The following is a 13,787-nucleotide window of genomic DNA, read 5'->3' as shown; positions in this document are numbered from 1 at the left end:
CCAAGAACTACAACGTATAGTCGTACTATCTTTTCTCTCTGTGAAGATGACAGTACGCATGAACTGAAAAATCTGCAAACCGGAGTGCAGCCTCAAACCTTGGAGACCATGATAATGGGCTAGGTGCCCTATGGACTGGAGAATACATGAATAATAGAATGATAACCTGACTCTGAAATATGTACATGTATAAGCATGTGCTACATTATTGTGATTAGGACCTGAGCTAACACCAAAAAAAACCCAAATAAATATGTACTGTTATTTCACTACAGGAAACTCCACTGAAGAAGTGGCACCCGAGTTGTTAGCTCCTTCTGTAGTCTTACGCAAAATCCTGTATGATTGATATCCACTGTAGTGTTGTACATCAGGCCCATTTAACCAGGCAGGGCGGTTTGGGAGTGTTTGTTATCAGAAGTTAGATGGCGACACAAGTCAATGTTGGAGAGACAGAGGTTTCGAACGGGAAGCCGAGGCCTAAGTACACAGCGGTTTGTAAAAAGGCAGCTATATTAGGGTCGAACAGGGTGGTTTTTAAGAGCCAAGAGCTCCAGGATGTGTGGTTCACTTCCACTTAGACAGCGTTGGTTCTGATGATAAGATACTCTTCCTACACACCCTGCTGCAGTTACACTGACTGAATGTCCTCAGTATGAACCCTCGTGTTTACTGTCAATTATGTGTCACATTATTCACGTTTCCACAGAGTTAATTGTTCTCAGTCGGTGCAACTTCACAAATTCACATATTTCTATGTCATGTTTTGAAGCATTCTGGGAAAACAAAGAGCCTTCAGCCATGCTCGTGGCTCTGTGAGCTTTAAGCTAAATGCTTATTCCTGCGTGCTAACATGGTCACAGTGACAATTAAAATGTAGACCTGATTCAATGACTTAATGAGAAGTCAGATGGTCACTTAAGTGATTACCCTGAGGCAGACATGAATAGATGAACCAAATTTAATGGGAATCCGTCTGATAGTTGTTCAGACATTTCACTCAAAATCACAAATGTCAACCTCATGGTGGCCTCTAGAAAATAGGAAGATATTTCAGAGGAGAACTTTGACCTGATGGTGGCACTACAGAAAAAGACAAAGAGGGTCACCAAAATCTATAAAATGCATCTACTGGGGGAACATCCAAACGGCAATCCATCAAATATTCCTTGAGATATTTCAGTTCAGACCAATGTGATGGACCGACCATCGTTGCCTGAGCCAAAAATAAGTCACGTCGCTGTTCATGCATGTGTGAGGTTTTGTTCACGTGATCTTGGGATGTTTGTGTGCTGGCATGTCCTAAATGTAGCGGTCAAAGACAGATCTAGTGTGATGGTGTTTACATAGATCCCTTCCTGTTTAATGATGATCACTTTCACAACGGTTTCCCCTTTCACAAAGAAATGCATCAGACAAGTCCTGTGCTCCCCCCTCGTGTGTGTTTGCATCTACAATCTGGTAAATGGTGTCTCGTATTTGCAGATGTATATGTTTCACAGTATCACTGACCATTACAGGAATGCTTACAGTCTTTGTAATAAACGCTACAGTCACATGCAGCCTGAAAGCTTGTGCATGTCTGTTTATCCTGTCTTGTATTAGGTTACCATTAATTGACCACAAGCATAATGGACCCACTTAAGAAATGACATAGTCTCTGGGCACATGTGTCTACACACAAACACACATACACACACACACACACACACACACACACACACACACACACACGCACTGTCATTGCATCATTACATTATCTCCCTGATGTGAAAGGCAGTAATGCTGTTGGTGCTCATGAGTGTATTGAGAAGTGGTCATATCATATGTCCCAATTATTGCAAAATTGTCAATAACACAGTTTATGATTTATTACAGTGGGGTCTCGAAGTATAGAATCAGATTTCTTTTTTCCTATATGTCGATGTAGAGAAATGCTGTTAAATGGAGACATATTAAACATTTGAGTGAAAAGTTACGACATCTTCAGAAGATTTCACAGCTAATTTCAAGAAACCATAAATGCATCTCTTGGTCCGCAGTGTTAAAAATATTTAGAAATATATTTATATGCATGTATTTGTAAATGAAGGCAGCATGGATGAGCCAGGATAAATATGAAAACACAATCAGCAATGCACAGAAAAAAATCCTCATGAATACAGAATTGTTTTAATCATGACATATCGATGTACATGGAGTACACACAAACTGACCGCAGATCTTCGGTGGATGTAGGCTTCCTCAAATCCTTCTGTCTCTTCATGTAATCCCAGACAGACTTGATGTTGTTGAGATCAGGGCTCTCGGGGCCATACCCTCATTTCCAGAACTTCTTTTTTTTTCTTTACGCTGAAGATAGTTCTTAATTACATTGGCTGTATATTTGGGGCCAATCACACGCTTCCCTGATGGTATTACATGATGGATAAGTAACTGCCTGTATTTCTCACTATAGAGGACACCATTAATCCCGACCAAATCTCCAACTTCATTTGCGAGAATGATGCCCCAAACTTACAAGGAACCTCCACCATGATTCGCTTTTGCCTGCAGACACTCATTATTGTGCCGCTCTCCAGCCCTTCCTGCCTTCTGCTACAGCCAAGCATTTCAAATTTTGGCTAAATAGTTCCTATGTTTTCGTGTATAGTTGAGTTGCTTGGCCTTGTTCCTACATCAGAGATTACTGTATTGGGATTTGTTATGTGGTTTCAGGGTTGTTAGTTACCAAATGTTATAGGCAACCTGCTGCAAACCATCTTTAGTTAAACCTATAGGATAATTTTGTAAAAGCAAAACATTGTATACAAGCAAGATGGCTGAGCAATGTGCTTTCTGTTATGAAACCTTTTCCCTGCCTCGCCATCCTCCTATAACTCGCTGCCATCTTTGATGTCCGACTGACCGGTAGCTGCTTCTTCTTTTTCCATTTTATAGACGGTGGCAACCATTGTTTTTTAGGAAACGCACGACAGAAAAAAGAGGAAACCCTGTGAAAGTTCTGATGTTTGAAAGTTTTTACTTTACCTCATTTAGGACAATGCTCTCTGGCCTAATGCTTAGTCATTGTTTGAATTATTAAGATCAAGAGAAGTATAAATATATTGTATACTTTGTTGAAGATGCGCTAGGTTTACATCTTTATGTATGTTTTTTATTTCAACTTATTTTATTTTTTGACTCTTTTTATGTTCAGCACTTGGAGATGCCTTTTATGTAAGCCTTTTGTCATATGAATAAAGATGATTTATTTGATAGAAGAGCGTAGGTCTGAGTGGCTGAGTCTTGGTCCAATTTAACCCCTGATCAAAGCTGACCGTAAGAACAGCACTATTGGACAGATGAAGGAATGGGATCTTGCTTTAAACCATTTCACTTACAATTATGATAAGGCATATTTTTAAATGACTAGAATTGATGAGTCAAGAGGTTTAAAAAAAACAGAACAACAGCATGAACTATGATATAGCTGATGTAGCTGTACACTAATATACTTATAACTTGCTTAAGTCACAATCTTTAGGAAGCCTGTGTAATGTAACTGCGTAACCAGAGTGAACAGATGAAGGTTAGGTTTAGACTGTCTTATTTAATATCTGTTAAAGAGCCGCACTATGAAATAAACCAATAAATAAACAGATCATGCAATGTACAAACTCCTTACTTCATTACTTGTATCTAACTTGCTGCTGTTAAACAGCTTGAGATGATGCATCCTTTAAGGTTCTGTGAGTGAAACGTGTAGGTTTGAGAGTTAGATTCCCTCACTAACACTGAAACGTGAATGAAGTGTACTTCGGATCAAAGCATCCGAGAAATGTGAGAAACCCACTGAAAAGATGTCAGAAAATGGATGGGATAGTGTTTGTGTCCCCAGTAATTGTATGTTTTAGTGTGTGTGTGTGTGTGTGTGTGTGTGTGTGTGTGTGTGTGTGTGTGACAATAAGCCAGAGATGGTAGGGGAAGAGAGGCACAGGGAGATGGGGATTTGTGGTGAAGAAGGAAAGAGAAGGAGGGAGGGACGGAAGGACACTTGAACATTTTCCTCTCACTCATTAGAGTAAAGGAAGGGGAGGTCCAGCTTGTGTCATAAACCAGTGTAACAAAGAGGAGAGAGACAGTGAGGTTTAAGCATCAAATATGCAATGAAGCAGATGAACACAGGCCATGCTAAGTGAGTGAAAGACAGGACCGGTGTGAAGATCAAGACCAGATTTCTCTCATCAGAATCAGGAGTGGGCTAGAGTTTTACCACCTTGCTGCTCTGAAGGCACCTGTTGAGGCTGGACAGGAGTTGCACTTTTCTCTCAGGCTCCAGGAGGACCCGACCCGTCGTCCGTCGCTCTCTGTCTCGCGCTGACAAGCAGCCATGGTGTGGGGCTGCGTCACTGACTTCTTCACCTACGAGACCACCAAGTCTGTGGTGGTCAAGAGCTGGTCCGTGGGCATCATCAACCGGATCGTACAGCTGCTTATCATCATTTATTTTATCGGGTCAGTGAGGCTTTTCTTGCATTTTTTAGTGAGTCATTGTGATTTTGTGTCATCTGTTCACCCACATTACAACAACAACATTTTTTACTTACCTTGTCACGCAGATAGCTTCAGTTATATTTGTCCAGGGTTTCCTGCCACAGTTTCCCTAGAACTACTTTCAGTTCACCTTTAAATAGTTGCTGTGAAAACTGTTTACAGTTTCTAGACACCACCTGCATTTAGGGTTTAAATAAGTCCCTTTTTTAGCAGAACAGTGACATAAGTTCTCAGGTATTTTAGTTAAGTAAGAGTAGAAATTAAACAATGTAAAAAAAATACTTTTACAAGTCTTGCTTTCAAAATTGTCCTTGAGTAAAAGAGAGAAAGTAATATTGGCAAAATTAAATTAAAGTATCAAAAGTAAAAGTACTCATTGTGCAGAAAAGTATCATCTTTAAAAGTAAAAGTACCAGTAGTGGAGAATAAAGTGTGGTATTTTGAGTGTAAGTATGAGCATTAAGGTGAACAGGGTTTTCAAAGAGTGCAAAGTATTTATTTTTTGGAACAGCTTAGCCCTGTCACTCAAATGTCATACATAGGGAGATCAGCATGGTGCTTCATTATTGTTGAAAAAGAAATGAAAGAAAACAAAACAAAACATGAGTAAGGATGGAACAGCAATGGTAACCTGAAAGCTATTGTTTAAGGTTGAATTTGATATTGTAAAAAAAAAAAAAGACAGTTAATTGTGTCCAGAAGTGTTTTCCTGTTTTCCATTTCTTTACCTGAACTCTTGACCTGCTGTGAAATCTTTTGTGTCCTGCAGCTGGGTCTTCATCCACGAGAAAGCTTATCAAGTGACCGACACCGGCATCGAGTCCTCTGTGATGACCAAAGTAAAAGGCTTTGGTTACCATAACGACCGTGTGATGGATGTGGCCGACTATGTCTTCCCCCAACAGGTGTGTGACCCTGACAACACTTAAAACATAAGTGGGTGGTTCTCGGCAGAAATGCGATAAATAAATAAAAAAAATGTTTTTTGTCACACTTACTCGACACTAATCGGAACATACCACATCTTTTTATTGTATTAAAAGTGGGCTTTCATGTGTGGCTTTAGCTACATTTGTTTAGCCACATTTTGATGATCACTTCATTATGAATTTAATATTGCTCTAGTTTTAACTTTAAATTAAAATGGCAAATACGTAAATGCCCATTTTAATAATAATGTAATGTTGTAAGATGTCATTCCCACCACATTGTATGAAAGAGAAACTCAGGGAGGGTTTTTTTTAGGGTTTGTAAATTCTATGGAGGGAACTGAAATAACAACAAATCAAGGTAAATGCTTGTTAAATCAAGAATATGTTTATTGAACGTCATTTCCAAACAGCTCATATCTCCTTTGAATGTACAAATAATTAGAAAAATTACATTAAATATTCTTGTCATTCTTTTTCATTTCCATGCCATTTTATTGAAATGGAAATGACAAATGTCATTGTTATAAATGTGTTTCAGTTAGCTTGTGTGGCTGAAATCATTGTGTTATGTTAAATTAAGCTATTAAACAAAACTTTTTATCAGATAATACCAAAGGTTTTTAATAAATGCCTACACTGTTGGTCAGCCAGAAGAGTAGAATAGATATGTAAATGTTAGTACGCAAGAGAAACGACTAAATCAGATCCATTTAAAGTAATAATCTTAAAGATTTGTATTTAAATAAAACATCTGTTAAGTCACTTTATATCTCCTAATGAGGTTACACAGTGGTGACACAAATGAAAGCCCTTGCATTTGCAGTATTTCAAACTCCATCTCATCCCAACTTGATGTCACTTGCACTGGGTATCGCTGCACGTTAAACTGTGACACTTCACTACGGTTGCTGTTTTGATCAGAGGGAACCCCTGGTTAAGGCTGTGTTTCAAACAAAACTCATAGTTGGGTTTAGGTAACAAAACCACATGGTTAAGGTTCGTAAAGACCCTTAGTCGGTTTAAAATGAGTGCGTTTGTAATGTAACTAGAGTGAAACATGAGACAAAAAAGACGGCCTCTTGTGTGAAAGTCCGGTGTTTGTTTGACCCATCCACCACCACAGCTTTATCCTGTGTCAAAACAGACCCTAGCTGAAGACCGACCCAAGCATGACCATTGACCTTTGATGCAATTGACTTTCTTATAAATCTTCAACTTTGAGGTTCTCTATCTGAGACAAACATAAGCTCTTTAAATTGCCTGTCCTCGGCATTCAGAACATTAATTTAGCAGTAAACAACTATTTTCTATGAACAGACACAGTGGAGTAATGTCGTCCTGAGCAGAGAATGAAGTCACTCTTCTTCTGCTGTACTCCGAGTTTCTCTGTTGTTTCTTTTGATAGCTGATCAGCAGCGAATGCGTAAGTGCCTTGTGTGTCAGTATCAGACGCTGAGGGCCGTCTGAAAACGTCAGTATTTGACAAGTTGGGGAAGGGTCAGTGAGAACCACATGCAGGCAATTTTTTCTTCAGTATTTCAAGTAGAGCACTTTGAAGGGGGAATGAAAGGTTTGGTGGTGGTGTGAGGTGCATGTGAGAATTGATAATGCCATAGATGATCCAGAAACTGGTTATTTGTTTTCCTTGTTATCAGTTTAATGATGATGTCTCCCTTTCCCTACCCCCTTATTTTCTGGTGCCCTTCCCTCGTGTCACACCCATTTTCAAAGTCAACCTTTATTTTGATCTTAACAGCAAACTTGTTTATATACACCTAACAAAATACTCCAAACCAACTCTATGTTAGGTCAGTAGGAAGGTCTTCATTTCACCATGATGACACAGACACACACACACACACACACACACACACACACACACACACACACACACACACACACACACACACACACACACACACACACACACTTGAAAACAATACCAGCGTTGCCTTCCTGCGTGGTAACCTGCTGTCCGTCAGTTTATAAGCTACATAAAATAAAATAAAATTCTGCTGTGTTTCAGGGTTCAGGTATCTTCTGCATCATGACCAAAGTCATCATCACAGAAAATCAGTTTCAAGGAAGATGTCCAGAGGTGAGGACAAATCACCGTCACTGCATTGTAACACTTCACTTTATGACCAAACGTGGCTTCTGCAGTCAGAGTCCTGCACGATGACGTCAGACTCTAAACTCTTGATTTATTTTTATATATTTATTGTATTGTTTATAAGTTGCATTGCTGATTTAACTTGTCTAATGTTGAGGAACTTCAATCATAACTCCAATGAAACCATTTATTTCAACTTGTAAAAACTGACATGAAGGCAAACTGCCGGTTCTAAGTGAAACTTTGCAGATTTTCAACCTGCTCTGTGTCTCTGCTGTGTGGACAGTACATGCAGATTAACCACCAGCACCCGGAGCTCTTTGCTCACCCAAAAAAGTCCTCAAGTTGTCATGGAATACATCTGCATGTACTGCCCACGCTACATTGACACAGTTTCGGATCAAAATCTGCAAAGTTGCACTTTAAAGATAAATCCTACACTTCCTACAGTTTGACATGGGCAGGTGTTTTAAAATCAGAAATGCATTCATACTCTCTTTCTTCTATTATTACCATTTGTTATATTGAAATGTTTAATAATACTTTTGTCCAAAAAAAAGCTCTACACTTCATCCATGATTACTGAACCAGTGAAAGTGGGACATTTAAATAAGGGTTAAGTGTATAAGTGATGTCACATGATGTTAAATTGCTGTGTTTGTTTGTGTCTTTCAGTTTGGGAAGAGGTTTAGTTGTAACACAGATGAAGACTGCCACAAGCATTATGGCACCATTCTTTCCAACGGTGAGTCAAACTTCTTTAAGAGAAACTTTCACCTCATCAAAGATTTTAAGGTGTTACCTGATCATGTAGAATTAAACTGATTTTTCTTTTTTCCAAGTATGCTCAATATCATGCTCCTCTTAATTTGGCTTACTGGATGTACAGCGCTCATCCGCTTAGCGACGCCCAAGACGTTTGTGACTGGTTTTAAGAAATTCAAACAAGCCAGAGTGTTTTTTCATCTATTCCAGGATGATAAGCCGGTGTAGAAATGCGAGACTCTGCTCTTTCAAACACACAACAAGACTGCAGAGTGCTCAGTCAGTTAATCATGCAATAGATCCTATAGTAAACGTAGAACACTGGTGCTCAAACTGTGATACTTGTACCACTGGTGGTAAGCAAGCTCTCTCTGGTGGCGTGTGTAAAAAAATGTCAAAAAAAGGAAACATTAATTACTAAATTAATAAAATACTATCAAAATACTACAACATTTCAAAATAAAAATACTTTTAAGATCTGTGAAATGTCATTTAAAATATGTCCAGCATTTCCAGTAATATTTTTGTTTCAATATCATATATCATATATCATATATCAGCCTGCTACGTAGTCACATTCATTAGTTACGAGAAAAACTGTGATGGCAAGTGAGTAAGCAGAGTTAAAATGATTAGCAGAAAACACTGCATCGTGACTCCAAATGGGAACTATTAGGAAGAGAAGTTCAGATCAGGAGAATATCTTGGGCAGTCGGTCTGAAACTGAAGTCATGGCTGAAGACAGTCAACAATAAATAATCTTCTGATTAGGAATAAAGCCTCCTGTCCGTAGCTGAATAGTGTCGGCCTACGCAACTGTACTTGAACATTGGTCTTAGTGGTGGAGAGCCGGATATGTTCTGAGGTGGTACGTCATGTACAAAGTTTGAGAACCACTGCTATAAACGTCTCATGATTTTGATCAGACGGACAAAACCTTATTAAAAGTTAATGTGTGTAGTGATGTTCATGGTATTTTTGCATCTTTAAAGTCGTTTCTCTGGCGGTGGATTCTGTTTTGAGGAGAATGAGACAACCCTGCTGACAATTATTGTAAATTGCAAATCCTATACATAGTGGCTGAAAAATAAGTATGTACATAACCTTAATGTTTTGTTCAGTTTAACGTTAGTGTGCCTCATTTTCTGACCACTAATTCAAACTAAAGTTGGATTTGTAATTACTGTTGATTCTGACAACTTTGTTAGTTTGGTCATTCAGTTGTGTGAAGAAGAAAAAAGTGATGTAAAAGCAGAGAAGCATGAGCTAAAAACCAGGAAGTAGGCGTCTTTCCACATTTACACACTGAGCAACTGAGCACACAAATGACTGATAACTCTTATGACTTCAAGTGTGTTAGCCCAAAAAGCAGATCATTGTGTCTCTCTTTAACTGACAAACCTCCCCTCTTCCTCTCTTATACACCAGGGGTAATAACGGGTGCTTGCATCCGACCCAACGATAACAAGGGTCGGTGTGAGATTGAGGGCTGGTGTCCAGCCGAGAACGATCAAGTTACTGTGTAAGAATTACACACACACACACACACACACACACACACACACACACACACACACACACACACACACACACACACACACACACACACACACACACACACACACACACACATGCGTATACACAAAGATGTAATGACACTTCTCTCATTGAAAGCCTTGATTATCATCCTTATCCCTACTTCTGTCAACATCCCGCCCAGCAAACCAATGCTAGATGTGAACAACTTCACCATCTTCATCAAAAACAGCATTCGCTTTCCGCTCTTCGATGTCACCAGGTAGGTCACACACACATTTTGCAGTTTTAGCAGATGAAAAGAAAGATGGGGGAAATCTCCAATAATCACACATTATAACCTGGTACATTTCTTCTTTCTTTTCCTCTCAGGGGGAACTTTCCCTCCACAATGTCGACCGAAGAGATCAAGAAATGTACCTACCATCCGGAGACGAACCCCTTCTGCCCCATCTTTCGTGTGGGAGACATACTGAACTACACTGGCCAGAACTTGTTGAACATGACACAAAAGGTGTGATCCGTCCTCTATCTCCTCCTTCTTCCTCAAAATGCCCTTAACTCATCATCCTTAAGGCTAAAATGTTGTAACTGTACAGGGAACTACGCACAAAGAGGCAGTTTTGTTGACATGCATGGGAATATAAAGAGGGTTATACTGTCATTAAGGATAAACCCCCATCTAAATAATGTGTCAAAGAGTTAAATTTTAATATATACATGAGAATATAAACAAAGACCTGTTCCTCACCATCATCTGATCTCATTATTCGGTCACACCACAGTTTAAAATGGCAAAATTTTGCAGTAAATTAAATTGATTTCAGTTGAATCACTGCGATCAGCAGTTGAAGACTGGTTTCATTCAGAACCGCCTCCTACATTAGCAGTACGTACTGATTGGGCTAAAATGTGTCATGCAGTCTTGACCACAAAGGGTCTGAAGGCGCTCTCCCTTTTCCTCTTCCTTCTCTTTAGGGTGGAGAAATAGGAATAAACATTCAATGGACGTGTAACCTGGACATGGACATTGAAAATTGTGTGCCGAGGTACTCATTCACGCGACTGGACGCACCATTTGCCAAGAATGCCGTCTCCAATGGCTACAACTTCAGGTAGTGAGGCTGATTTGTCCTCTTGATGTCTATCTTTTTACTCCTTTACTCACTTTTTTCTTCTCTTTGAATCCAGATTCGCCAAATATTTCAAGACAGAGAATGGGACTGATTTTCGGACACTTCACAAAGCGTTTGCAATCCGCTTTGATGTTATGGTCACTGGCAATGTGAGTCGTGTTAAACTGTGATGACCATGCGTGAGTGCATGTGTGTGTGTGTGTGTGTGTGTGTGTGTGTGTTTGTGTGTGTGTGTGTGTTTGTGAGTGTGTGTGTGTGTGTGTGTGTGTGTGTGTCTGTGTGTCTGTGTGTTTGTGTGTGCTTATGTTTATTCGTGTGTGTGTGTGTGTGTGTGTGTGAATTTAAAACCTGTTTTTAAAGCTCATTTTGAAGACCGAACTTGACATTTATTGCAACGCTTGTCACTGAAAATATAATAAAAATATTGGAATATGTGCTTTAAAGTTCTATAATACTATAAATTGTTTCAAATGGCAACATAAATGATTACTAATGACAAGTAAACATGACATTGTGGATAGTCTTAAAGTAATGAATGAATGAATGACCCCCTTTAAAGGGATACATGTATTCGCTTTCTTGCAGAAATTTTCTTACAGATAGTTAAATAAAAAAAATTGAAACCATTCTCAGGTCTTTATGCCTAAAGTGAAGCTGAAGCCAGCAGTTAGCTTAGCTTAGCTTAGCACAGAAATAAATAATCCAAATAAAGTTAGTGAGCTCTAGAGGATAACTGTTGCTGGCAGTAGCTTTCCCTTAAAATCTCTATTCATATATCATATGATCCTCCTTAAGAACATATTCACTTTTCAACAAGCAAGTTGTGTGGAACACTGTTTTAAAAAGAGATATAACTATAATTTAATTTAAAGGTCCCATATCGTAAAAAGTGAGATACCATGTATTTTTTCTTTATTATAAAGCAGATTGATGTGCTTTATAAATATGCACAGAGCCCTTATTCAGAAACGGTCTTTAAACAAGCCGTCAGGACGTGTGCATGGTTGTGATCGTTCTGATCCTTGCACGTTATGTTCATTTTGCACTAAAGTTCTTAGTTAAATAAGAAAATACTCTGTACTTCTCATTTGTTATGTATATATTTAATTGAAAACATGCCATATTGTGACATATATTTTTTGGAAAAATGAAATGTTGATGTTACCCAGCTCCACCATTGTTCATGATGTCAACTGTAAACTGACTCCATCTTTTCCAGGCAGGAAAGTTTAACACAATCCCAACACTGATCAACTTGGTAGCTGCCTTCACTTCTGTTGGACTGGTAGGTGATCAGGCAAAAGATGATTTTTAAAAAAACAACATATTTTTCTTGTTGCATCCGCATTGGTCACACTTTTTATTTTATCTGTGTCGGCAGGGTACGGTTCTCTGTGACATTATCTTACTGAACTTCTTGAAAGGGGCAGAACAGTACAAAGCAAAGAAGTTTGAAGAGGTAATGCTTGTTTTTACAATACAGTAGTAAACAGTTTGACTACCCTTACATGTAGAAGTTAATTGTCTTCATTGTTTTGTCCATCCAGGTGTCAGAGGCTCAGATAGAGGCATCCCTTGCACAGAGCCCAGGGAGCCAGCTGTCCCTCAATCCAGGAATGAAGAGCTCATATGACTCTGGAGCCATTTCCCTCGCTACCACTGACCAACCGATCTGATCGACAACAACAATTGGAAGAAATGGACTTTCCTCTCTCTTTTCTCTCTACCTTACTAACTTAGGACAAGAAATTCATTATGCCTTTTCTGGTTGGCAGGATCGAGCAGTCAGTTTTAGTTTGGCAAGTTTATGGAATTGGGTAAAGAAGCACATCGTTGCGTCCATCTTTGCAATTTCGCAGCAAGAAGTGGGAATCTGGAAGTGGGAATCTTAAGGATGATTTCAATATAGTAAACATTTACAGTCATGAATATATGTATGAAGATTTTAAGGGAACAGTTTGAACATTTTGGAAATAGCACACTTATTTTATTCTTGTTGAGAGTTTGATGAGAATATTGACACCAGTCTCACCAGGTAGAGGGTGCGCCCAGTACAGGCTCAGTCCTTGGCAGCGGCCTGGGTTCGAATCCGACCTGTGGCCCTTTGCTGCAGATCATCCCCTCTTTATGTCTCCACCCTTTCCTGTCCTTCATCAGCTGTACATGGAAATAAAAGCCCAAAAATAAATCTGAAAAAATGAAGAAGCGGGAGCCTGAAGAGAAGAATTATGGCCTTTAGCTCATAAAAATAACTGAAGCCTCCTGGTTAGAAAACTTCTCAAGCAAAGCTCAATGAACTGCCAACTCTTCCGTATTTAGATAAAGCTTTGTTAAAACTACAGCCATTAACCTCAGAGAGAAACATGTAAGTGATAATGGAGAGTAAACAGGTCATTATTACCAATTGAACTCCTGCAGGGTGATGAGCAGAGGGATTTAATCACTTTGTCGGGGTTTAGCTCCCAACAATGACCCACTGGCTCTACATTATCTCACTTATGACACGGCTACCTACTAAAGAAATACATAATTCAATGTTGATATTGATTTGATCACAACCAGCTCTGTTATTCATAAATAACAGACCGTTGAATATTGTAATTGACCCATTCGAATCGAGTATTCAACAAAGCCGTGCAATTAACAGTATTCAATTTTTTTATTTTATTGTAAGTGGTTTTTATTTTACAAGAAATTTTACATCTACAATTAACTGCAACCTCCTGTTTGTCAGCTATAAATATCAAAGCTGAATGAATCCCCTTCTCG

General features: G+C 39.0%; 1 protein-coding gene across 1 annotated transcript; it reads left to right on the top strand.

Annotated features, from left to right (window-relative positions):
• The first annotated feature begins 4,187 nt into the window (after positions 1–4,187).
• Positions 4,188–13,648, top strand: p2rx3a (purinergic receptor P2X, ligand-gated ion channel, 3a). Its single transcript, XM_083915164.1, has 12 exons — positions 4,188–4,497; positions 5,306–5,441; positions 7,495–7,566; positions 8,257–8,326; positions 9,775–9,868; positions 10,067–10,144; positions 10,255–10,396; positions 10,861–10,997; positions 11,074–11,167; positions 12,238–12,303; positions 12,400–12,477; positions 12,566–13,648. The coding sequence occupies exons 1-12, from the start codon at positions 4,373–4,375 to the stop codon at positions 12,692–12,694; spliced, it is 1,221 nt and encodes a 406-aa protein (XP_083771290.1). The 5' UTR covers positions 4,188–4,372; the 3' UTR covers positions 12,695–13,648.
• Positions 13,649–13,787: the final 139 nt, after the last annotated feature.

Source organism: Echiichthys vipera (assembly GCF_963691815.1).
Source record: "Echiichthys vipera genome assembly, chromosome: 6".
Taxonomy (NCBI): Eukaryota; Metazoa; Chordata; class Actinopteri; order Perciformes; family Trachinidae; genus Echiichthys; species Echiichthys vipera.
Note: the sequence above shows the minus strand (reverse complement) of the source record. Positions and strands in the feature narration are given on the sequence as shown.

What these genes read in the sequence shown, in the direction of transcription:
- p2rx3a (XM_083915164.1), top strand. Translation starts at nt 4,373, where the DNA reads ATGGTGTGGGGCTGCGTCACTGACTTCTTCACCTACGAGACCACCAAG. An exon ending in TTCAAGGAAGATGTCCAGAG is followed by an intron (nt 7,567 to 8,256) that starts GTGAGGACAAAT and finishes TGTGTCTTTCAG; the next exon opens with TTTGGGAAGAGGTTTAGTTG. An exon ending in TGGCACCATTCTTTCCAACG is followed by an intron (nt 8,327 to 9,774) that starts GTGAGTCAAACT and finishes CTTATACACCAG; the next exon opens with GGGTAATAACGGGTGCTTGC.